The 22,753-nt window shown below is 38.4% G+C and overlaps 6 protein-coding genes and 1 long non-coding RNA gene across 7 annotated transcripts; 4 read left to right on the top strand and 3 right to left on the bottom strand.

Annotated features, from left to right (window-relative positions):
* Window positions 1-89: 89 nt before the first annotated feature.
* On the top strand, window positions 90-4,609 carry LOC132708019 (poly(A) RNA polymerase, mitochondrial). The gene is made up of 7 exons (XM_060680099.1): window positions 90-346; window positions 412-596; window positions 649-885; window positions 935-1,141; window positions 1,194-1,408; window positions 1,732-1,964; window positions 4,035-4,609. Exons 1-7 carry the CDS (start codon window positions 253-255, stop codon window positions 4,607-4,609), a joined length of 1,746 nt encoding a protein of 581 aa, XP_060536082.1. The 5' UTR covers window positions 90-252.
* A 5-nt stretch (window positions 4,610-4,614) lies between these two features.
* Window positions 4,615-6,296, bottom strand: LOC132708024 (thioredoxin-like protein 1). Its single transcript, XM_060680112.1, has 5 exons — window positions 6,114-6,296; window positions 5,905-6,061; window positions 5,742-5,849; window positions 5,405-5,688; window positions 4,615-4,895 (listed from the first exon to the last, which is right to left on the bottom strand). Exons 1-5 carry the CDS (start codon window positions 6,209-6,211, stop codon window positions 4,685-4,687), a joined length of 858 nt encoding a protein of 285 aa, XP_060536095.1. The 5' UTR covers window positions 6,212-6,296; the 3' UTR covers window positions 4,615-4,684.
* Window positions 6,297-6,583: 287 nt separating this feature from the next.
* On the top strand, window positions 6,584-8,826 carry LOC132701524 (eukaryotic translation initiation factor 3 subunit J). Its single transcript, XM_060669532.1, has 6 exons — window positions 6,584-6,862; window positions 6,925-7,004; window positions 7,298-7,414; window positions 7,847-8,144; window positions 8,203-8,339; window positions 8,613-8,826. The coding sequence occupies exons 1-6, from the start codon at window positions 6,850-6,852 to the stop codon at window positions 8,676-8,678; spliced, it is 711 nt and encodes a 236-aa protein (XP_060525515.1). The 5' UTR covers window positions 6,584-6,849; the 3' UTR covers window positions 8,679-8,826.
* Window positions 8,827-9,362: 536 nt separating this feature from the next.
* LOC132697259 (probable splicing factor, arginine/serine-rich 7) lies at window positions 9,363-11,258 on the bottom strand. Its single transcript, XM_060662608.1, has one exon. The coding sequence runs from the start codon at window positions 11,138-11,140 to the stop codon at window positions 9,428-9,430; it is 1,713 nt and encodes a 570-aa protein (XP_060518591.1). The 5' UTR covers window positions 11,141-11,258; the 3' UTR covers window positions 9,363-9,427.
* Window positions 11,259-12,681: 1,423 nt separating this feature from the next.
* On the top strand, window positions 12,682-14,222 carry LOC132697267 (MAD2L1-binding protein-like). Its single transcript, XM_060662620.1, has 2 exons — window positions 12,682-13,270; window positions 13,320-14,222. The coding sequence occupies exons 1-2, from the start codon at window positions 12,843-12,845 to the stop codon at window positions 13,696-13,698; spliced, it is 807 nt and encodes a 268-aa protein (XP_060518603.1). The 5' UTR covers window positions 12,682-12,842; the 3' UTR covers window positions 13,699-14,222.
* A 163-nt stretch (window positions 14,223-14,385) lies between these two features.
* LOC132697272 (uncharacterized) lies at window positions 14,386-18,317 on the bottom strand. The gene is made up of 3 exons (XR_009618132.1): window positions 18,210-18,317; window positions 15,970-16,051; window positions 14,386-15,916 (listed from the first exon to the last, which is right to left on the bottom strand). It is a non-coding gene; the product is annotated as an uncharacterized LOC132697272 (long non-coding RNA).
* A 477-nt stretch (window positions 18,318-18,794) lies between these two features.
* Window positions 18,795-22,031, top strand: LOC132697253 (protein KRI1 homolog). Its single transcript, XM_060662595.1, has 7 exons — window positions 18,795-18,946; window positions 18,996-19,311; window positions 19,362-19,619; window positions 19,677-19,833; window positions 19,891-20,316; window positions 20,369-20,629; window positions 21,046-22,031. The coding sequence occupies exons 1-7, from the start codon at window positions 18,808-18,810 to the stop codon at window positions 21,850-21,852; spliced, it is 2,364 nt and encodes a 787-aa protein (XP_060518578.1). The 5' UTR covers window positions 18,795-18,807; the 3' UTR covers window positions 21,853-22,031.
* Window positions 22,032-22,753: the final 722 nt, after the last annotated feature.

Below are 22,753 nucleotides of genomic sequence, written 5' to 3'. Positions count from 1 at the left end.
AAGATATTCTCGGTGGATGAAGTATACTGGGCGTATAATCTTAGTAGGTTAGCCCAACTGAGTGAAGATAGTATTTGGTTTCTCTTTCCATGCTTCTGTGAGAACCTCGAGTGAGGTTAGAGGTTATGGAACAGTTTTGAAATTTGGATTTTAAATAAAAGATGTGACTCTGGCAAATGACAATATTATTAACTAAACGTGATTAGGAGTTTTGCATTTACAACTGTTATTCCCTTACACCACAAATTTAACATGAGTTTATACATGATTCGTGCCAGATTACAATGTTTAGGAATACCTACTAGATTTTTTAAAGGAAATCACTCTGCATACTCTTCTAAAAAAGGTAATTTTTAAGTCGGTTCGTCCCTTCATGACGCTCATTTGGTTCTTCCTGCATAAATATTTTAGATTGCGCAAGTCTTCAAAGTTTTATTCCATTTATGAAATTATTAGAGAACAGGAGGGAGCAAGCGAATCGAAGCATTTTGGTCCAAGTTCAGTCGGCAGATTCATACAAAGAACTCTATTCCTATTGCAGCACTTTGGGTATAGTCAAGGATATGTTTCACTACAGAGAGGGAACTGACCCATCTGTAATTTCCTGTATTAACCACCCATGGAGCAAAATGTACTTGTGTGTTTTAGCATTTTATTTTAATTGAATTTGAAGAACAATCCCACACAAACAATGTCTTGAGGGAAAGTACATACTTAATAGATGGTCAGACTATTCCTACCAGTTCCCATTTCCTCTGGTTCAGGGCGGCTAACAGAAAATCGCCCAAATTAAAGCAAAACAAAAGTGCCTGCTTGCTCATCACAAACGGAACTGCCATGATCAAAGATGACAAACTCTATGAAGCTCTTAGTAAATGCGAAACTGTAATAACAATAAAACTTGCAACAATACTCCATTGTTTCAATAAAAAAGATTTCAGAAGAAATGGAGAAACTTCACGAACTAACCAAGCTTAATGAGATGGGCAGCAGGTTGAGGTTTTTGACTGCCAGGCAAGTGGAAGGCTTGATGTCTGGACTATTTCCCAAGGCTCGGGCCTACCCATTTGGTTCGTCTGTCAACGGATTTGGTAAAATGGGATGTGATTTAGATTTGATTTTGCGACTCACAGATGAGAAGGTAAAAATTTTCATAACCTACATTTGCGATAACTGAACTCGTTTTTTTTTAGGAAAAAGAACATAGTCGGTTGGTGTACCACTGCAAAGCATCATCGAGTTCAGAAAGAAGCGCTAACCAAAAAAACATGGAGGTTATTGGAGACTTGATTTATTTATTTTTGCCCGGGTGTACCCAGGTTCGGCGCATACTACAGGCTCGGGTGCCCATCATAAAATACCATCATCAATTAACAGATATTGAATGTGATTTGTCCATGACAAATATGTGAGTAGGATTTATTTTATCATGATGACATCTGAATGTTAAGCATTCCCGCAGTAAAGTGTGAGCTTAATTTTTTTTTTACTGCATTGCTTGAAACTTTCATTTCAAACAGGGAAATGTAGTATTTTTATTGTTTTTTAAACCAAATCCTTAAGTTTCCTAAATAATGAAAATTGGTACTAAACTTAGCCAAACTTTAATCTTTTATATACTCAATTAACATTTACATTGAAATATATGTTTGTGTAAGTACTACTTAGCTTTAAATCCTAAAAAACAAAAAAAAATTGAACACAAAGCCCATAGTTGCCCGTAAATTTCAGGTCAGGAGTTTACATGTCAGACCTATTGTACATGTTTGGCGAGATGGATTACAGGGTGAGGCCGTTGATTTTTACGATACGAAGGTGGGCGAAAGAAGTAGGTCTAACCAACTCGTCGCCTGGCAGATGGATCACTAATTTTACTTTGACGCTTTTAGTTCTGGCCTACCTTCAGAACCCTCCAAACTCCCACCCCGTATTGCCTAGCCTAAACTCGTTGGTTCGATCAGCAGGTAGACTAATATTTTGACTCCTATAGGGCGGGGCCTTTATTGATGATGTGGGGTCGAAATAAACGCTGAATTACTCGGCGGGAGTGGAAGTTCATAATCCTACAGTATTAAAGAATACCAAATTTTAGCAGAAACAACTTTCTTAACCGAAACATAAACTTATGAGGAATACCCAAAAAAAATGAAATTGCATCCAAGATGCTGTAGCTGCAACTTTTAACCACAATAATTTACTTAAAGATTTAACCTGATAAACTACTTAGTCCAGTCTATTGTCAAGTTATACCTAGACATTATTTACTATAATTACTGGTTTGCAAACCAATTTTTTTTTGCATTGGTAGTAAGTGAGCTTAAATCTAATCGAAACGGGTAAACTATTATAATTCTTAGCTCCGGCAACGTGTTTTAGTAAATAGTCTGCCTGGAACTTTGAAAAACATTTTTTTTGCATTTCGCATGATAAGTCCATAAAAGTTATTTGTTTTATAAAAACATCTTTAGTGGAAGCGATTCCCTTCACTTCCCTTCACTGCGCTCTTCGGCACAAAGATCGCCAACTCTAAGGTCGTTCTGGATCGATCAGAACTGTCAGCAGATAAATTTGGCATCTTATTCATGAAAAAAATAAGAACTTAATATTTACTTCCTTCTTAATAACAAAGAGAAAAGATTCGCTAACACTAGCCTATTATGTAAGGTATCAAAAATATTAACAAACGCAGAATCTAGTTTATATGCAATTTTTTTCTTCAATTTTCCCATCCGTTCCAATCTTCACTCTTCTCTTGTCTGTCGGTCAGTACGATTTTTTTTACCACTGACTTTAAAAATCTAGTCTAGTCCATCGTCCGAATTAAAAGATGATTAGTTCTTAATCTTCAGGATCTTTCTCTTCCACAAAATTTTCGTAATTATCTTTGCATATTTAAAATCGTTTGTCGCAGCTCCGGTTTGATTGGTGTCGGCTATATCATTTTATAGGCTCTTTCTGTGTATGCTGGTGTTGATCCGGATATTCATCGTTGTTTGATCCTACCATGAGTAGGATTGGTTGCCTGACGTTTTGCGAAAATTTCATCAGGTATTCTCAGAGGCTGCGCGTCCAAGTCCACTTGTACTTAAGTTTTTAAGTTTAAGTGCGGACCCAGAAAAATGACTGACATATATCATTGTTAATCCATTTTGTCTAAAACCGGCTACACACGATCCGGCAGGCCTGTCAGTTCGAACTGAACAGTCCGCAAAGATTGGTTCAAAAAAAGGAGGTCTGCCTCAACGGTCTTAACTGACAGTTCGACCGGAACATATACACGTTCAGGCAGACTGTTCAGTTCGAACTGACAGACCTGCCGGATCGTGTGTAGCAGGCTTAACGACTTGCACAGCAAACCTAAATATTTTGGAAACTTATTTAATTATGAAGTTTTCACGTATTTGGCTTTAATGCGATTTGCGCGATGATCGCGTAATCGACATTCGCATTCGCGGAGAGTTGTCCAACCTCGCACGCGTAATCTACAATCAGGTGTACTTTGGATATTTATCAGCGAGTCACGGATCGCTTCCGCAAACAAAGCTAGTAAGCAGATGTTACCATAAATCGGAAAACAGCTTTTTTAGTATATAACTAATTTATCATCCATTAGTAAGTCTTTAAATACAATATATTACTTTTTTATTTATCTTCGTATTTTAAGATAGGCGATTCAGCATTTCCCCAAACCACTATCCCATAATTTATTATCGATTTTGGCAATGCTTGGTGTAGAGATTTTATTGAGGAAAAAGTTAATATATTCCTCAGTTTGTAAAATTTGTGGATTAACTTTTACAATTTATTTGCAACATATTTTACTTTCTCTCCAGGTGAAGTTTACATCAATATAAACCCCTATGTAACTCCTTGCCAAATGACTTAAAAGTCACCACCTTGTAGATATTCCAAAAAAAAAAAAAGAATAAAAAACAATTTAATTTGAACATTCACATAAAGCTTCTTAAAATGCCCTATGTCATTAATGGACGCCTCCTAAATCTGCCTCTCGTGTTCACCACATAGCTTTTTAGGACCTGAAGACGCGTTCGTCACCGAAGATGGCACTGACTGCACTTTCGCCCGCGACCTAAGAAAATTAACTTTTGCAAAGTCGAATGTCGGGAGCTTGGAGCAACTGCTAGTAGGTTTCTTCGAGTACTACTGTCATTTCGATTTCAATTCGATGGCGGTGTGCCTGAACGAAGCTGTCCACCTCACCAAACCCGACCACAGCCCGATGTACGTGGTGAACCCGCTCGAGAAAGGTTTAAACGTCAGCAAAAACGTCAGCCACGAGGAAGTAGAGCGTTTCAAGTGCGAAGTAAAGAACGCCGCATGGGTACTGGAGTCTCAAAACGACGGAAGACTGACTGGCCTCTTCGAGAGTGGAAGAAGAAAACCGTTGTCCCGGATAAATTTTACCGAGTCAACGAAATCGAAACGTCTAATGAATGTGACAACGTTGTTCAAGGAGGCGGAAGATGAAGAACAGACAGAAGAGTATAAGAATGACACCATGGCGAGTCAGGTGAAGAGCATAAGGAAAGAGACGAAGGAGAGAATAAAAATGTTGGAGGCGGCGATGGGGCAAAAATCGCGGAGATAGCCAGATTTTTGTAAATTTTGTTTATTAACCTTAAAATAGAAAAAACGACTGTATGAGGTCCCTAGTTATTTGTGGTCAGTGGCTCTCTCCTTTTTTCCCCGCCACCCGCTTAAAGTCGCCCATGTTGGTGGTGGTTATGGGCGAGCCGACGATTGCGAGGTGGTCGATTTGCGTGACGTCTCCGCCCTCCTGGTTGTCCTTGATGAAGAACTGGACGTTCTGCACGTTTTGGAATTTGACATACTTTAGGTTGACAGGGTTGCCTTCGAGGTCTTCGGGCGTCAGTCTGCGGGAAAAACAAAATTGGGAGCACGACTTCCTTTGTTTCTTAGCCCTTTTAATTTTTTTCTTTTCTGTTTAGTCTCTTCCTATAAACAGTAGTAACTCACTCCAAATAAGCGCAGCGACCTTATTTCAAACAAAATAATTAAGCAATGCAAAAGTGCAGGAAAAAAATCTACTTTTATAGTAGTTCAAATTTTTGAGATAGGTGGAGATAGGTAGAGCATATACAGCCCTAGCGGCAGTTTTAAACAACCTCCTAGCCATATATAATTGTCATAAGATAAGAACTTTCAAACACTTAGCAGTTTGTAAAGAGTGGGGAGCAGATTAATCAATTTCTTAATTTATCCCTTTTCTTTTTAGTCATAATTTGTCACTAGCGTTGTTTATTTTCATAACTTTCACAAAATGAAAGGAAAATATTTAGATAAGTAAAATTAATTAATAAAAGAAAAATTTTACTCAGTTTTACTGAAGAAATAATCCAAAAAAATCTAGTCTTGTACTTACTCAACATCCTGGACACTTGTATAACTGTCTGCCAAATCAAAATCTAAGGTTCTAGGCTGGTTGATGAATATCCTAATAATCTTTGGTCCCTTGTCGGCAGGCGCTTTGATCTTTAAACTATGTATTTTGACCGATTGATTAAAAGTAATGGAAATAATCAACTGTTCATCGCAATCGGATTGTAAGAATCCGCCACCAGACTGCAAAGCATGTGTGAGAGGGTGTTCATCACTTTCATTAAGACACTCGCATTGTGCTTTCATAATGAAGGGAAACAAGTCCATCTACAAAAATACAGTTTGTATCTAGCCGGCTCATGGCAAAGTTTCAAACTTACATGCCCCGCAATACCCTCCGCATCTTCTCCTTCTTCAGATCCATAATATTGTTGAATTTTGTTTTCCAGACCTGTTGGATCTGCTCCTTGAAGCCTGTCGATTTTAGTCTACAAAAAAGAATTCGTTAGTTATAGTGACCTCAGTTTGAACTCATTTTTTCACCTTATTGCGATAAAAAATGAATGTAGGCATAGCGGAGACTCCTTGCGCAGCGGCAGTTTCTTGACATTGATCGACGTCTACTTTTAAAAAAGATGCCCGAGGATATTTACCCGCCAGCTGCTGGAATATCGGAGCCATTCTCTGGCAAGGGCCGCACCTGACAAACACTTCCATGTATTTTCAAGTGAACGTGGGGCGTTTTATCTTACCAAGTGGCGGTGAAATCGACTACCACCAATTTTGCCCCCGCCGCCGACAGTTCGGCCTGAAAATTCGCTTCGTCTGTAACCGCCTTTATGTTTGCCATTTCCGTTTAAGAATTGTAGCCAGTTGAGAGAGGCGGAATGACTGGCTCAAAAATTAACCTACAAGTTTTTATTTTGCCTTGAAGGGTGACAGGACCATAGTTGTATAGTGCAATGTTAGTAATGAAAATCATTTTAAACAATTGCTGTCTTAGTGATTGAGACGCATTTTTAAAACATTCCTGTTAATACATTTCTTTTTTTTATTTAGTACTCAATTCGATCTACATATCTAAAAAAATATAAGTTATAACCTCAGCTTCAGACATCAGTTCTTAATAGGTGACTTGTTCTAATTAAATTCATATTTTCTGCTTTTTTGTGTTTGATGATCCTGCCAAACTAACCGTCAATTCGTGTTCTGTGATTTTGTCACTTGTCGACTGGGAAATGGATATGAGAGCAGACGAAAATTCAGTAACCGAGAAAATTACGACGTGCAAGAAAATAGTAAATTCGAATAAAAGACATAAAAGAGTTAAACGCGCAGTTTGATATTACCAAATTTAGATAAAATTTACGGTTCCCGGTTTTCCCGAGCGCGTACGAGAACGCGCAGCTGAGTCCATTTGGTAACAGCACGTTTTTTACTATCGGATTTAGGAAGCGATTATACTATTAATTGTGAAATATTGTGATAATGGAGTCTTGGGGTGAGTTTTTTTGATTGTCGGGACGAACGAATTTATTTATGTAATCATAATATGGTATTTAGATGACGAGGATTTTGAGCCTCCAAGGGTGGTCACTTCGAATAATAAGTGGGAGGGCGAAGATGAGGACGATGACGTGAAGGTAATGTTTGGAAAAAAAAAAGTTTGTTACCCACACCATATGGTGTATATTTAGCAATAACCTCATTCCATAGACATGACCTGTACATGGGATATTATAAGATTGTTTATTCAAAGTATATTTTACTTACGTTCAGATTATTGATATTCGGATAAAAAATAACCTTTATATTATAAAAATCTGTTCTTAAAATATAAGCTGTTGCTTATGGGTTAGGTATTAGATCATGTTTTACAACAATTGCTTGTGGATTTTGGAAAAACAAATGCTGTTTATAATATTTTCATCTTTAGGAAAGTTGGGAAGACGAGGATGAAGAAAAAAAAGAAAAGGAAGAAGAGGAAAAAAAGGCAGCCGAAGCCAAGAAGTTGAAAAAGAAGAGCCTCGCAGAGAAATTAGCAGAAAAAGAGGTAAATTGTACAAAAATTTATAAATGAAGTAATTAATATTGCATAAAGTAAAAATATAACAATTGTTTTGATACAATTTTCTAACTTCTTCAATAGGTATTGTAGTTTCACAAAAGTATGTATGTATGTTTTGTGTGTTATCAAAAATAAGATGTAGAGAATTATAATATTGCCATTGGCTTCGGCTAGGGAACTAAGTCAAGTATGTCAACTTTCAAAATTCTTAGCTTCGAAGACTGAGGTTATGCTGAGCATAACAGTTTACTTCACACACTTCTTAAGCTACTGTTGCCTTCCGGACAATCACCTATTTAAGAGTTTAAAACAATTCACGTTTTGAGGGGCTCAAAAACGTCGAAAAAGGTTTAAATTCTCAAACGAGGCCTTAAAGTGATAAAAATGACCTTTGTGATGTCATGTACCCTGTTTCAGAGGCTGAAGCAGGAGGAGTTCGAAAGGCGGCTCAAAGAACAACAGGAAGAAGAAATTTCACCAGAGGAGAAAATCCGAATGCAAAAAGAGTCGGACTTGAAGCTGGCCCTCGAGACGACGTTCGGAATGAAAGGTGGCGGCGCAGAGGTGAAGGAAGTCGGCGGCATCAAGTTACCGTCAAGCAAGGAAGAACTTGAAGAGTTTACCGAAACATTATCCAAAAATTTGTTGCCGCTATCAAAGAGTGCAGATTACGTAAACTTCGTTGAGGAATTGACTAGGAATTTGTGCGCTCCAAGTCTGTTACTTAACGTGCTAATTTTTAGACACCTGGCGTAACTTATTAAATGTTTTAGTGTCTTCTTTGGACATAAAGAAAATTAAAAACACTTTGGACAACCTTTATTTGGAGAAGCAGAAAATCGAAAAGGGGGATAAGGCTAAGAAAAACAAGGGCAAGGGCAAGGCCAAGCTCAAGTTGGAGGGAGATAATGTAAGTAATGTTACATCATAAAAGTATGACTGAAGATAGAAAAAAAAAAGAGCCATAAAAATAATTTCGTGGGCCTGCTAAATTTTAACTTATTTTTTTATCCTTAAATTTTAACCTTCTATTCCTTAGCAGAAACAATATACAATCTCGCTATTACAATTACCTATTACCATCAAAAATCACCCTATATCAATTTAAGTAATGCTATTGTATGTCCTTTGTTCCCTGTTGCTGTTTATTTTGAGATTGTCATAACGAAACGCGATGTTTCAGCATCAACTCTCCGCCTACGTGAACGACTACAGCAACGACTTTGACGACTACGACGACTTCATGTAGCATTGCGACGCGAATCCATTCTTAGTCGTTTTTCCTACGCGAATAGCCTTGGTCGCGCTGGAATATATTGAATCGGTTTTATCTTATTTTCAGTTACTAATTTTCTCCTTAACCAACGTTCTGGTCTTCAACTTTATATTTTTTATATGTATAGGTGTATATATATATATATATATATATATATATATATATATATATATATATATATATATATATATATATATATATATATATCTCGATTTAACTTTAAAGGACAAGTGGGTTTTAATGTTTTATGGGTTACAATCGCCGAGATAATATTATCGCGGACTGTCACTTGCAAAACACATATTGTTAAAGATAATTATTTAAATAGAGGATAGTTCAATTGTTTCTGTTTATGTTATAAACCCAATCCCATCTAGCCCAAATTAATAATCGCCATAGATCAAAGCAGTAGAGGTCACACAGTTTGATGACATCCTTTCATGCATTGTCGCCAACAATAAAATAAATTTATCCTATCACTCCTTCCAATGCTAGATCCATTTTCTGGTTGAAAGAACTAAACCTGTTATCTTACAATATAAATGGGGAATGAAAGTGAAGAAAATGCGATAATAACGTCTTCATATTGCTGTCTCTACTTAAACGGCAGTTCCAGTTTTCAATATATGCGGAGGTTTAAAAATTAAATAAGGACTGTTCACATTTATAAATTTATTCCACCCTCCATACTCAATGACATGTGACACAATGCAAAAAAAACCCTACGGCGAATTCGAAATGTCCATATTATCGGACTTCTCCCCTGAATCTTTATCCGCGCACTCCACTTCCTCTTTCAGTTTTTCCTTTTCAACCGCGCTCTCCTTCTTGCTGTCGCGATTTTTCGACGCCTTCGACCTCGAACTAGACTTGGACCTCGCCCTCTCCGCTTTTCGATCCCTCGACTTACTTCTCGATCTATCCTTCTTTTTCTCCTTTCTTTCCTTCTTTTTACTCTCCCGTTCCCGATCCTTACTCTTAGACCTACTTCTTCTTCTTGCCCGCGGCGTTGGCGACCTCTTACCACCTCTGGAACGCGACCTCTTCTTTTCTTTTTTCTTCTCCCTCGACCTCGACCTTCTCCTGCTTCTACTCCTGGACTTTGACCTCGAACGTTTCCTGTCCGCGTCCAAACCCTCGCTCTTTCTATCTTTGGTCTCTCTCAATTTTTCCTTTGCCTTGGAATCCTCCCTGTTGCGACGACTCTTCTCCTTCGACGCTTTCCGATCCCTCGACCTCTCCCTTGACTTTCTATCCCTCGATCTGGCCCTCGATTTCCTATCCCTAGACCTCTCTCGGGATTTTCTATCCCTCGAACGATCCCTGCTGCTGCGCTTTCTCGACCTCGAGCGACTTCGGCGTGTCTTGGAACCCCTCGATCCCGAACGGCGCCTGGACCTTGATCGCGACCTCTTCCTAGACCTGGATTTTGTTCTTCTCCTGCGTTCTCTTGACCGAGACCGTTTTCTGGACGCGGATCGTCGCCTGCGAGACCTCGACCTCCGCGAACGGGATCTTGACCTCGACCTCCGCCGCCTCCTGTCTCTGGATCGAGATCGGGATCTTCTCGAACTTCTCTTATCCTTGGTAAGCATCCCTATAACAGGTTCAATCGACGCGTTGATCATGTTCTGAGCCTCCTTAAACCTCGTCATCGCCTCTTCAATTTCTTTCTGAGCCGCCTCGTTACTTTTTGCTTGGGGTTTTATTATGGGTTGGGTGGCGTGCTGTATTGATAATGGTTGACCCTTGAACTCTGTCCCGATCATTTTGAGCGCATTTATGACACTCGGTTGTTCCGAAAATTCAATCAGCACATGGTTTGAGTTATCTGGAGTATGGACGCAAGTGCGTAAATATTTCACTTCACCAGCAGTAGTGAAGAACTCAATCAGCTCTTCCGAAGTTACGGAAGGGTCTATGTTTTGCACAAGCACAGTCCTTCGCGTTTCCTCGACCTTGGAACTGTCGTAAGTGGCGGGAAGAGGCGGGTACCCGCAAAGACCATTCGCTTCTAGCTGACAGTCATTTGTTAGAATGACCTGGTCGTTTCCTGTACCTTGAACTGTGTTTACGACATGAGGCGGCAGTTTGGGCTCGTTTAGGTTAAGTCCAGGCACAATGGTTCCATTTCTCGTCATTTCTAGGGCGTAATACTCGTCAGGAATCTCTCCATTCTGGACAGGGATAACAATCAAAGCGCGGTCGATAAAAACCGTATTCGTCATGTGCTGGGCTATGCCCACAGTCAACGAATCGATAAATTTTATATAACATATCCGCGATTGAACGGGGCACGATACGTCCCGAATCGTAGGGTACAAACGTATATCTTCGATTTTACCCAAGTAGCCAAACAACACTTGCATCTGGTCTTTCGTGGCTTGCGGGGCTATGTTCGTAACTTGGATAACTTTGGTGGTTCCAACCGCCATTTCGCAACCGTTTTTTCCAGGTCATTCAAAATATATTTACCAGTTAGACGACGAATTGTTTCATGGCTTTAAATTATAGTATAAACTTTACGCCATTATAAATTAGTACTGATCACAGAAAAAGAGAGAGGGAGTGAGAGAGAAAATATACTCTTCTTCTTTTCTCCTTACTATTTACTAACTGTTGGGCAAAATAACTATGGTGATTCGCCCATTGCCGACTTTCGTCGAGAATTTTTGTTTTTGAAATTAGACGAACACGTATAAAGAAGAAATATAACCAATATTTAAAACATTCACTAAACACTAAAAACACTAAATCCACCCAGTGGAAACCGATTTCGAAGTTTTTGGGGACGATTACAAGGGATTCTGTCAGGAGCGAACGGAGGTTAAACCGGCGCGTGCACCACCACAGAATTCAAGAGAGAAAATATTTTTCACTCAGTTAGGCAGATTACTATGGTCGTTCGCCCATGACCGACATCCGTCGAGGAAAATTTACAAATATAATCAACATTTGTTCTTTGGCTCATACCAAAATAACCGACTTCCCAGCTACCCTCTCGTCTCACCCGGGCCGATCCGGCCCCCCAACGGACAGAACAACGAGTCGACAATATTTAAAAATATTCACCAAACACTTCTGAAACAAAATTACACGAAAAAAGACCGATTCCAGGTTTTTGGGACGAATTCAACCGATTTTGCACGGAGGAAGCGGAGGCTCAACAGCAATATGCAATGCTACACTACTGAATCGGGACAGAATATCAAGTTATACCGCTCATTTTTTAACCAACACGAAGAAGAATCGTTCGGCTGATACCGGCACTTAGCGCCTGCCTAGCTGAACGGATCTAATATTTTTTCTCTTTTATTTACTAGCTAAGGCACTTTCAGTGTAGCCAATGGTGATATAGTTTTTTTGTTATTTAAACGTATAGGAAAATATTTTTACATTATAACCTATGTTAAAATTTTGAAGTAAGTCACCATTCACAGAGAAAATGGCCGAATGATCCTGGCAATATAGGCCGACAGCAGTAAAAATAAACCTATTTTAAATCGTGTTTAATTTCCTGGTAGTCTTGCTCAACAGTTTTTTGTGAAACGCATCATTGAACTGAATTGAATTGAATCGTGTTTAATTCTGTGGTAGAGCATTGCACGCGGCGGTTTAACCTCCGTTCGCTCCTAGCAGAATCCGCTGTATTCGTTCGAAGAACCTTGGTATCGGTCTTCAATTTGTATGACTCTGTTTCGGCAGTGTTTGGTGTTTGTTTTAAGTGTAAAAGTTCCGCCGGTCCCGCTGTTTTAACCGCTCACGCCGGTATGGAGGCCGGATGGTCCTTGGCGGAAGCGGGGGGATGCCGGTTTTTTATGGTATCGGTCAAAACTGTTTTTTTGCTAGCTGAGCAAATTTTGGTTATTTTTCTTCTTCGTTTGTGTTGGTCAATGACCAGAAGCGAAAATCGTCGACGAAAGTCGGCAATGGGCAAATGATCCTAGGAGTCTTGCCCAACAGTGTTTCTGAAACGCATTATTGAATTGACTTGAATTCAATTCAATTCAATTCAATGATGCGTTTCACAGAAAACTGTTGGGCACGACTACCAAATTGAATTGAATTAAAATCGTGTTTAGACAAAGAACCTGTAATATAAAGGTGCGTTGAGTTATTGTACCGAGCAGATCAAAAATGATAGATTTTCAAGTTAATGTGTCAGACGTGGTATTTACGCCTTTCGCATGTGCTGCTTTAATATACGAAATTGTAAAAGGATTGCTATTCCAAAAGAACCAGATTCCTTATCCTTATGAGCGACTGAAAGACATGGTGGAGAAACGCAGGAAAAAACAGAACGGAATTACGCTCAGGAATTACGCTATAGAAACTCATTATCGAAACGTTTCATTAGTCTACGACAATTTGGAAAAAATAAATAATTGGATTATTAGAGATTTCTCCAAACCAAATAGCGTGATTAAGGAAGTTTTGGTTGTGTTTGGTGATACACCTCATTGTGCCAGGGAAGTGTTTACGATAAGTGTGTGCGCGTTAGATAGAGGTCATATTGAAAGAAACCATTTAAAAGAATTGCGAAAATACTTGCAACGAATTTTAAGGTAAACAAATTTTGCTCTTTTTGGATAGTAAATAATTCGTCTGTTGCAGAAATATATTCTTATCTGAAGATTTCTTGGAAGCGGTAGACGCGTCAATGAATTGTACAAATGTATTTTTATACATGAAAAAATGTTGTTCAGGGAAATTGGACATGCATTCTGAGGATTTGTTTGAGTCCTGTTTACCATTGGCAATACCTGCAAAGGCAAAACAAATGAAAATAAATATTACCAATGACATGAACAAGTTTAGTAATTGTTGTAAGGACCTTTCAGTGTTTAGCGAAGACAGAGAAGAAGTAGAGAAACATTTAGAGTGCAAAGTTACTATGGAAGATGGACAAACAGAGTGGTACAAGTGCAAATTTGCAATCAAGGGTTTCAAAGATTGTTTTATAGACAAAGTTTCTGCCTGCGAATTATGGTAGATAATGGGATTTAGGTATGCAATTTAACTTACAATATGGGGTTTTTGTTAACTTTTATACACTGTTTTAATTGATTGACTTTTTACATAACATTATTTTTTACTAAGATCAAATCAAATTCTTATATATCCTGCAGTTTTAAGTGGAAATCTTTTCCTTAACGAGAAATCTGCTAATTGAAAATTCAAATTTTTAACCATAGAATTAGTATTCCTCGAAATGTTTAATAAAACACACAGATAAAGCATAGTTGTTTAGTTTTGGTTAGTTTTCATTTATGAAGTATTTTTAAGACCGCCCAATTTTACTTTGTCAAAAGTTTATTGTAAAGCTGCCTATTCGCTTGAGGAACATATAGTGGCCGCACACGTGCATTTGGTAAATACACTTATATAATCTTATTAAGGAGCTATAATGGGTTTAACCACCAAGAGACATCTTTTGTTGTGCTGTTCAAAGTAATTCGTCGTCCGACATTGTTTTAATTCAAGCACTTAATTGCTAATAAGGTCAACAAAATTTAATTGCGAATAAACTATCGTAACCATTAGCTGCTTTTTCCTTCACGGTCACCGCTAGTCCTACCAAACGTAACGTAACAGAGTTGTAGTCGCTGACAACCAGAGGCCGTGGAAGAAAGCGCGGCTGTAGATATTGTAGTATCAATTTTAAACTAGTTTTTGAATGGCACCATCTAGCGTCCGCGTGTTTAAAGCTTTATTGCATTATTTTTTGTAATTTTACGGTGTAACGCCAGAGGGCATGCAACTATGGATTTTCATAATACACGTTTAGGAGGTTGGTTGGGTTTTAGGGTTTTTTTAGTACTCTCCATGTGAGTTTGAGAGGGAATCCGCAATCCAAAAAAGGTGAGTAGATAAATAACACCGGTTATAGAGCAGAAAACCGCACATAACCTCAGTCTCCGTCCCCGTCCTAGTGTACCCGAGTGTGCTCCGCCTTTTAAAACCCCTCTTTACGTAACGCCCTGTGTGCCCCGGTGCATGTCCGGGATGGTTCGGTTCCGCCCGTCGCTGCTAGATGTCGCGCGCGCGCCTCTCGCCAATATTCCCCGGCAGATGGCGATAACGGTGCGGCACGGGGATGCGGTGATGTTGGCAAAGGGTTTCTTCTTTTTGCGTCGATTCACCGACGTCGACCATCCCATTGTTCCTGTTGCTTGAGTTCTTGTTCCCGTTCCCTCAAGAAATCTAAATATGAAGTACCCTCCTCCCCGTCCCACTCTGTCGACCACCCACCCGGGTCGATCCACCGGGTTGCTCTTGCTGCTGATATTCCTTTTGATGTTCTAGTGTGTACGAGGGACGTGCCTCACCCTCCCATGACCAACACTCCTTTGCCGGTGGATGTCGTACCGGGAATTCTAACCCCCGGTACTCTTTGTATGATTTAAATAAGTGGGGTTATCAAATAATTTTAAAAATTGTTTATTTTTTAAAAGTTACACACGCATATCAAAATTCACATTAAATTCACTGTCATTTAAACGATATTAAAAACACTCAATTTAATTCGATTATTATGCAACGTAAAAAAAGCGAATTATTGTCAAAAGGACAAACCGCGATTTTTTCTAGGACAAAACAAAGTATGTATATGACACGTTTCCTATAAAACACATTTTTTAAACAAAACTTTCAGTAAGTGGGGTCATCAAATAATTTTAAAAATTGTTTATTTTTTTTAAATTACTCAGAGCCACTTACAAAGCAAAGATGTAAAGGAAACGAATCCTGCCCTTTTGCTTTCGACGGAAGAGATAATATATTAGGACATGCACGGTTTAGAAGTGCCTGGGCCGGGAGGAACGACGAGCTGGTTTACTGTTTTGTTACACGAAATTGGACATACGTTGAGTTTGGCGCACAGTAACGATCGCAATGCCATTATGTTGGTATAGCTTAAATAAAGATATTGTCATACGACGATATTGCAGGTCTTCAACATTTATATGGTAAATAAATCACACCCAGTAACGTCCGCGTAACAACTCCGACGACAACAATAACAACTACTACTACCACTATCACTACTACTACAACTACAAAACCTCCGATAGGGAAAAACGAATCAAAAGTGCCAGGTTTGTGTCACGTAAATCCATCCATATTTTTGGTTACGTCTATCCATCATATGTATCTGTTTTACGACAAATGGGTTTGGATAATAAGATTATTTGATAAAATCCACATGGAACCTAAAATGATATCAGATTATGTCCCTATTTACGCTCCTATTTCGCATATCTACCAAAGACCCAACGGTCAACTTTTGGTTGTCACCGGTGATTCAATTTATTTACTCCACTCCAACGTCCAGCGACTGGGTGGACCTGCGGGTAAAACAGTGAATGCTATTTTTAATACGTATGGCGGTCGAACGTATATATTTTACGATAAACGCTACGGCGCAGTGTTCTTTGAGTGCGACTCAACACGGTTTCACTACGGAACTGTTTCCGGGTCTGCTTGAAGATTTGTCGGTAGCGTTTCGATTATCCAACGGACATTTGTATTTTTTCAAAGAAAAAACGTATTACGAATACAATGAATTTCTGAATAAATTAACGAGTGTCGGTGAAATACACTTGAGTCTCGTCAGAATTAATTTAAACAAATTAGACATTTGTTAAGAAAGTTATCGATCTTTTACAACAATGAATAAGAAGTTTTCTTCGACGATTTTAGAAGCTTGTGTACCGAACAACTTGAATTGATTCCTGTGCAACATTTCTTGGAGCATTTGAGACCGCACGATTTGTTGAATATGTGGAATAAGTTACCAGTACGACATCGCAACAATGTTGAATTGCAAACTCATTTGCCCTGCTTTGTTCACTATAACAGACCGGACAGCAAAATACATATCGACGGCCCGCACCTCCGCAGAATAAATGTCATTATTGTTTGAGTGTTATAAAAGCAGTTACCGCGATCTAGCATAGTTTCATTCGGGCTAGAAACATGGTTTTGTTAAGTGCAAACGTTTTATATAACCTAACGATGTGATTGAAGCGTTCATTTGTTTCAAAAATCATAATAATCGTTGCATTTGGGCCGATACATGGACGAGTATGCAACTCGCTCAGGTCGACGGAACCGACAAGCTATAAAATTTTAGCGTAACATTGTCGAATAACACTACCGCAGATAGGCTGTATTTAAATTACAAGGTACGTTTGATTTTCGCGAACCGTAGTACGAATACCACGACGAATGGTAAACGATCGCTCTCAAGAATTCCAATAACACTGTTTTAATCCCGTTCTATGCGACTACGTGCGCGTGTTTGCCGCTTTTGGCAAAATGCTTATTCAAATTGACCAAATGTAAATATCTCGCGTAATTACACCAATAGTGGGGGTTGTTGATGTATAAGTACGTTTGAATTTGATACCGAAGTCAGTCTGTTTGTCGCGATGTGCAACAAAGTGGTCACTGTCGATGAAAACACGATTTTCGAAATACAGAATTCAGGTGTCCGATTCATGTTCAAGAACAAGCACATAGATTTTCAAGTCCAGGATTTTTGGTATTTTTTGTACTTCCTAGAGGACGATGTGGGGGAAATTATATTCTGGCACGACATAATAGTCTACATCGGGGACACTATCGAGGTAAGCTATTCGAATGAAGAAGAGAGCTGTGAGTTGATACTGAAAAAGGATCATGACGACGAAATTATCCTCGAACGCGAGGAAGTAGAAAATCTCATGGACCAGAAACACCGCTTGTACGACGCATTACGTTGTCAAAATATGAAATAACAAATATTTGTCATTGTATATATAGTTTTTCTTTTATTAAACCTTCAAAACTTCACAAAGAAATGGGTATTGCCTTAGCAGAGATGATAGCAATAAAAGAAGGACTGAGAGTTGCACTACAAGGAGCCTTTCCAAAAGTTATTATTTTCTCAGATTCTTTAAGCCGGATTTCTAAAATTTCAAGTGGAAACTCTGACACTAAAATGGATTACATAACGTTACAGGTCCGAGAGATGATGATAAGGGCTAAAAGTATGGGAGTAGATGTTATGATGGCCTGGATACCGGGGCACTCGTGTATTGAAGGTAATGAAAAAGTGGTTAATCTGGCTAAAATAGGAAAAGACTTAAACATCCCCTTGAATATCAAACTGGACATACAAGACACGAAAAATAAAATTCTTAGAGATGTTACTAATATTTTTCGAGAACGGTGGAAAAACTCAATATAAAAAAAAGGCAAAAGATATAGAAAGTTAATACAACGTAATTTTCCTAATAGCAGATGGTTTTCTGAACTTGCCTACATAGACAGACGCCATATAACTACTATAATTAAAATGAGAACTGGACACTGCGCGTTGGGGGAACGCTTGGCATGGGTTGGGGTTAGGGACTCTCCTTTCTGCTAGTGCGGCAGGGTTGAGAACCTTAATCATATATTTTTTGAATGTCCCGGGTGTGGATTTATACGTAAACTTTAGAAGTTATGCGCTTAACTTACCACTTTGTGTTGAAAATATGTTAAGCACCCCACGTGCGGGGATCATACAAATTGTCATATGTTTTTTAGATTCTAATAAGATAAAACTTTTGGAATCGAGGTCGGACCCCCTCTCCCTAGTAACAATACTAGGGAATTTTAAATTATATATATTTGAATCTGTTGTTTTTTCTCAGATCTGACGAGCCTGGTCCCATAGTCTATCATAGGCCAGGAGCGCTGCAGATTGTCCCTTTTTTTTGTTTTTTTTTTTAAATGTGAGCGTCTTAACTGTTTTTCTTAGTTTTTGTGTGCGCTGAACCCGCCTACTAACGGACCCTATCGCCTCAGCAGCTTTTTATATAAGCCTCTTAAATAGAAATAGAAGTATGTAAATTAAACTTCGCAGGAGAACAGTCTCGATTATTTGGGGTAGTTCCAAATAGTGCTGGCAAATTGCCTAGTAGCAGCGCCAACCCCAAAAAGAAGAACTGAAGAGAACTAATCTGTGCTCCTAACCTATGTTTTTCTTGTCAAAGTTTGTGGCTTATTATCACCCACAAATTAAAATTAATATAATAATTAAGAATTGTTGTTTAATATTTCCATTACCACTGATATGATGAACCGTGGATTAAAAAAACGACTGGACTTGTTCGATGAAGACCCATTGGACGTGGACGATTTTAAAGTTAAAACGGAAAACGAATATGCGAAGAATTATGATATATGGAGAAAAAAGGAGGAACTTAACAAATGTAGGTGTGTAGTCATTTAAAAACATTATTCGTAATACAACGTTTCTAGTGAAGACGAAGTATGGTGATGTAAGTATGGATCTGAACTCTGATGAAAATTCAGAATCCAGCTCCTCGGATGACGACGAGGAAGCCATAGAGTTAACCGAAGCAACTGAGAAAGATTTTTTCAAAACATTGTCATATCTTAAAACAAAAAATCCCAAAATATATGATACCAATGTTAATTTTTTTACATCCGATACTACAGGCAAAAGGGATAAGAAGAAGGAGGCGCCACTGTCTATAAAGGATTATGAGAGGGAAATGGTGTTGAGAAAAGAGGGTATTGTAGAGAAGGATAATAAACTTGGCAGTCAAGAAAGGTAATATTACTAGGACTTTCCGGCATTGCTTTAACATGATTCTACTCCAGATTAGAACACAGTGAAATTGCAAAGTCGTTTTTCACCAACGATGACGACGAGGACAGTGATGAAGATTTTCTAAAAGTGAGAGAAAATGGGGACAAGAAAATCCAGGATGGAGATTTTAAAAAATGGCTGGCGGGTGAAATTGAACAAGTCACAGACACAGAGGTGGAAACCGCTTTAATGCCCTTAAAAAAGTACTGGAATGACCCCCATTTGAATGAAGGTGAAAAATTTCTTAAAGATTATCTCTTAAACAAGAGGTAAGTAAAAGTTAATAAAATATATCCGCAAGATTTTGGCTTGGAACAATGTGTTAGGTATATTAGCAATGAAGGAAAAGATTATATACCGACTTACCATGATGTGGTGAACCATTTGGAGGAAGGTTCATCTGGGGATGAAGAACATCTTGAAAGGCAAGAAGAGTTTGAACACAAATATAATTTCCGATTTGAGGAGCCCGACCCAGAATTTGTGAGTTTCATTTGATTTAATTTATAAAGTTGTCAATTGGGCGTTTTTGTTCAACAGATCAAACGTTACCCAAGGACCATCGAACAGTCGATGAGGAAAACAGATGATAGGAGAAAATTAAAACGCGCGGAAACCAAAGCACGAAAACAGAAAGAGAAAGAGGAAAAAATGGCGGAAATCAGGAAACTCAGAGAGCTAAAACGAAAAGAGATTGAGGAAAAAATTGAGAAGTTGAAAGAGGTGGCAGGTACAGAAAGCTTTGAATTTAATGAAAACGATCTGGACGGAGATTTTGATCCGGAAGCTCATGATCGAAAAATGAGGGAAATGTTCAGCGACCAGTTTTATCAAACGCAGGGGGAAGAGCAAAAACCCGAGTTTCCCGATATAGATGAGGAATTGGAAATCGAAAATTGGGATAAGTGGGGCGGAAACCATGAAGCATTTAAGGAGGAGCCCCACTGCGAAGATGACGATTTTAATGTAACCCATTGTAGTGAGATTGAAGTTTAAGCTTAATGGAGCATCATTGCAGATGGACGCTGATTACGACCCAACGGCGCCCAGAGAAAAGGATCTGGAAGAGGTCAAAGGTAAGCGAAAGCGCAAAAGGAAGTCCAAGGTGGCTGAAGCTTTGCAAAGGCCTAAACCGAAATTTGATCCAGCGGATAAGACATACGATCAGTATTTTGATGAATACTACAAACTTGACTGCGAGGACATCATCGGGGACATACCCTGTAGATTTAAATACCGAGAGGTTGTCCCCAATGACTTTGGTCTAACAATTGAAGAAGTAAGTGTTATAAAATCGTATTAGAAAAAATAAAAGGAAGAGCATAAACATACTCAATAGATTATTAGTGGTAACAAAGAAATATTTTATTAACTATGTCAATGATTTATGTTAAGCAAAACTTAATGATGACCAGATTATAAAAGCATCTGCTGTGTGGTATTCATTTGAACTACCATGCTTTCAAACAACACATCGCATTTATTAATTCATTAATTATAAAAACAACAAATAGAAAATGGCACTGCGTACCAACACCATATTTAATGTCTTGAACCAAAAAATGTATAACCATTACAGTACAAAATGTTTTATATAATTAAATTTGTATTTGCGTTTAAAAACTCGTAAGACAAAAAAATATTTAAATTTTGTTAAACTTGAGAAAGTTATATTTTAACTATGGTCTGTTGCAGATTTTAATAGCGAAAGATAGGGAGCTGAATCGATGGTGTTCACTCAAAAAGGCGGTCCAGATTCGACCAGAGAATGTGGAACGGTACGAGCAAATAGCATATTCGAAAAAAGCTAACAATGTCGCTTTAAAAAAAAAGTTATTACCGAGTTTGTTTGAGGATGAGCAGGAGGATACAAAGAGTAAAGTGGAAATTAAAACGGAGCCCGTTGAAGAAACCAACAGTATCGCTGAAAATTCGCCCGCAAAAAAGAAAAAGTATAACGAGAAAAAAGCAACACAGGTTGCTGAAGGTCGATCAGCAAAAGAAGAGGTCGCTGAAATTGCGTTCAATATTGAACCCGATCCGCAGGAAAAAAAAAAGAAAAATAAGTTAAAGAACATCGAAATTGAAAAGAAATCTGAGAAAAGAAAAGTTTCCATAGGAGGCCAACAAGAAGCAAAACGGTTAAAGAAAGCCGACTCCGCCCCATTGGACGTAGGCATCGGAATGAATGGTATTACAGAAAATTCGCCTGCAAAAACCAAAAAGATTAAAGAGAAAACAGAAACACAGGTTACTGAAGATCGATTGACAAAAGATGTTGCAGGCTTGGTGCATAAAGCTAAACCCGGTCCGAAGAAAATGAAGAAAAAGAAGCAGCAGCAAAAGAATGTCAAAAGTGCAAAGAAATCTGGGAAAAGAAAAGTTTCCATGGGAGGTCAACAAGGAGCGACCCTGGATATAGGCATATCTGATCAGCGACTCACTGCTTACGGTATCAATCCCAAGAAATACAAAAATAAGCTCAAATATAGAAAGAAGTAGCGTTTTATTATTGTTTTATTAGGTTTGAGAAAATATATTGTTCTGAAATGGGCGCGTTGTTATTTGAAATTTTAAATAAATAGAACTAGAGTTGTATTTTAAGGCATAGCTTGAATTGGAAACAAAGTTGGATATTTTGCTTTCAAAAAATCGTAGCTGGGCGGGGCAAGTTCGTAGCGCATAATGTGAAGCAGCTTTGTATTTCAAAAAGAAGCCGCTTCGCGGTTTCTTGTCCTAGAAGGACGCATTGTATTTCTATCATACTCCTGCGCACCACTATGGAAACCTGTATAAAGCGTCTTTTACGTATCGCCGAAATTCAAAGCCACGACAAACTTTGATGAATATAAAAAATTGTACAAATAGCTTCCAGTTTTAAAAGTATCTCGCGCACCATGCATGATGAAAGCTGAAACTCTCAAGACACAGACAAGAATGTTTCCAATAGAGCAAATGATTTTCAAGAAAATATTTTTTTTCTGAAACTATGCAGTATGCCACAATAGTCAATGACGTCATAGCATCTAGACTGAGCCCGTATATGACAGACGAAAACTGTAAATACAAAAATTGTAGCTCTTCATGCGGCCTATCACACTGTTTGCAGCAATGAGCCATATTTTTTACGAATTTTGATTAACGGTTAATAATTTACTCCCGAAAAGAACAATTTTCAAGGTCTATTAGACTTGTCCATAACTAAAACGCTCTGTATATAATCGAAAAAATGCCGATTTTGCCGATCGGGTGATTCGTTCTGGAGGAAACATATTTTTCTGGAACCCAAAATAACAAAAAAAATTTTTTACGTTTCTGCTAAATTTAAAGTTGATGTCTGCAAATTTAAGGCACATTAACACATTTCTTATATACCACGGAATATCGCCAACACCCTGTACAA

Source organism: Cylas formicarius, unplaced genomic scaffold (genome assembly GCF_029955315.1).
Source record: "Cylas formicarius isolate icCylForm1 unplaced genomic scaffold, icCylForm1.1 PGA_scaffold_10__41_contigs__length_53128322, whole genome shotgun sequence".
NCBI classification, from domain to species: domain Eukaryota; kingdom Metazoa; phylum Arthropoda; class Insecta; order Coleoptera; family Brentidae; genus Cylas; species Cylas formicarius.
This window is presented reverse-complemented; position numbering and strand designations above follow the sequence as displayed.

Bases quoted from the DNA above. Each gene is read 5' to 3' on its own strand.
- LOC132708019 (XM_060680099.1), top strand. From the start codon at position 253: ATGAGTTTATACATGATTCGTGCCAGATTACAATGTTTAGGAATACCT. The intron at 597-648 runs GTAATTTCCTGT...TGTGTGTTTTAG, and splicing joins GAGAGGGAACTGACCCATCT to CATTTTATTTTAATTGAATT. The intron at 886-934 runs GTAATAACAATA...TCAATAAAAAAG, and splicing joins CTCTTAGTAAATGCGAAACT to ATTTCAGAAGAAATGGAGAA.
- LOC132708024 (XM_060680112.1), bottom strand. From the start codon at position 6,211: ATGGCAAACATAAAGGCGGTTACAGACGAAGCGAATTTTCAGGCCGAA. The intron at 6,062-6,113 runs GTAAGATAAAAC...AGTGTTTGTCAG, and splicing joins GTCGATTTCACCGCCACTTG to GTGCGGCCCTTGCCAGAGAA. The intron at 5,689-5,741 runs GTAAGTTTGAAA...GTATTTTTGTAG, and splicing joins CGGAGGGTATTGCGGGGCAT to ATGGACTTGTTTCCCTTCAT.
- LOC132701524 (XM_060669532.1), top strand. The intron at 7,415-7,846 runs GTAAATTGTACA...ACCCTGTTTCAG, and splicing joins AGAAATTAGCAGAAAAAGAG to AGGCTGAAGCAGGAGGAGTT. The intron at 8,340-8,612 runs GTAAGTAATGTT...GCGATGTTTCAG, and splicing joins TCAAGTTGGAGGGAGATAAT to CATCAACTCTCCGCCTACGT.
- LOC132697259 (XM_060662608.1), bottom strand. From the start codon at position 11,140: ATGGCGGTTGGAACCACCAAAGTTATCCAAGTTACGAACATAGCCCCG.
- LOC132697267 (XM_060662620.1), top strand. From the start codon at position 12,843: ATGATAGATTTTCAAGTTAATGTGTCAGACGTGGTATTTACGCCTTTC. The intron at 13,271-13,319 runs GTAAACAAATTT...CGTCTGTTGCAG, and splicing joins TACTTGCAACGAATTTTAAG to AAATATATTCTTATCTGAAG.
- LOC132697253 (XM_060662595.1), top strand. From the start codon at position 18,808: ATGATGAACCGTGGATTAAAAAAACGACTGGACTTGTTCGATGAAGAC. The intron at 18,947-18,995 runs GTAGGTGTGTAG...CAACGTTTCTAG, and splicing joins AAAGGAGGAACTTAACAAAT to TGAAGACGAAGTATGGTGAT. The intron at 19,834-19,890 runs GTGAGTTTCATT...TTTGTTCAACAG, and splicing joins AGGAGCCCGACCCAGAATTT to ATCAAACGTTACCCAAGGAC.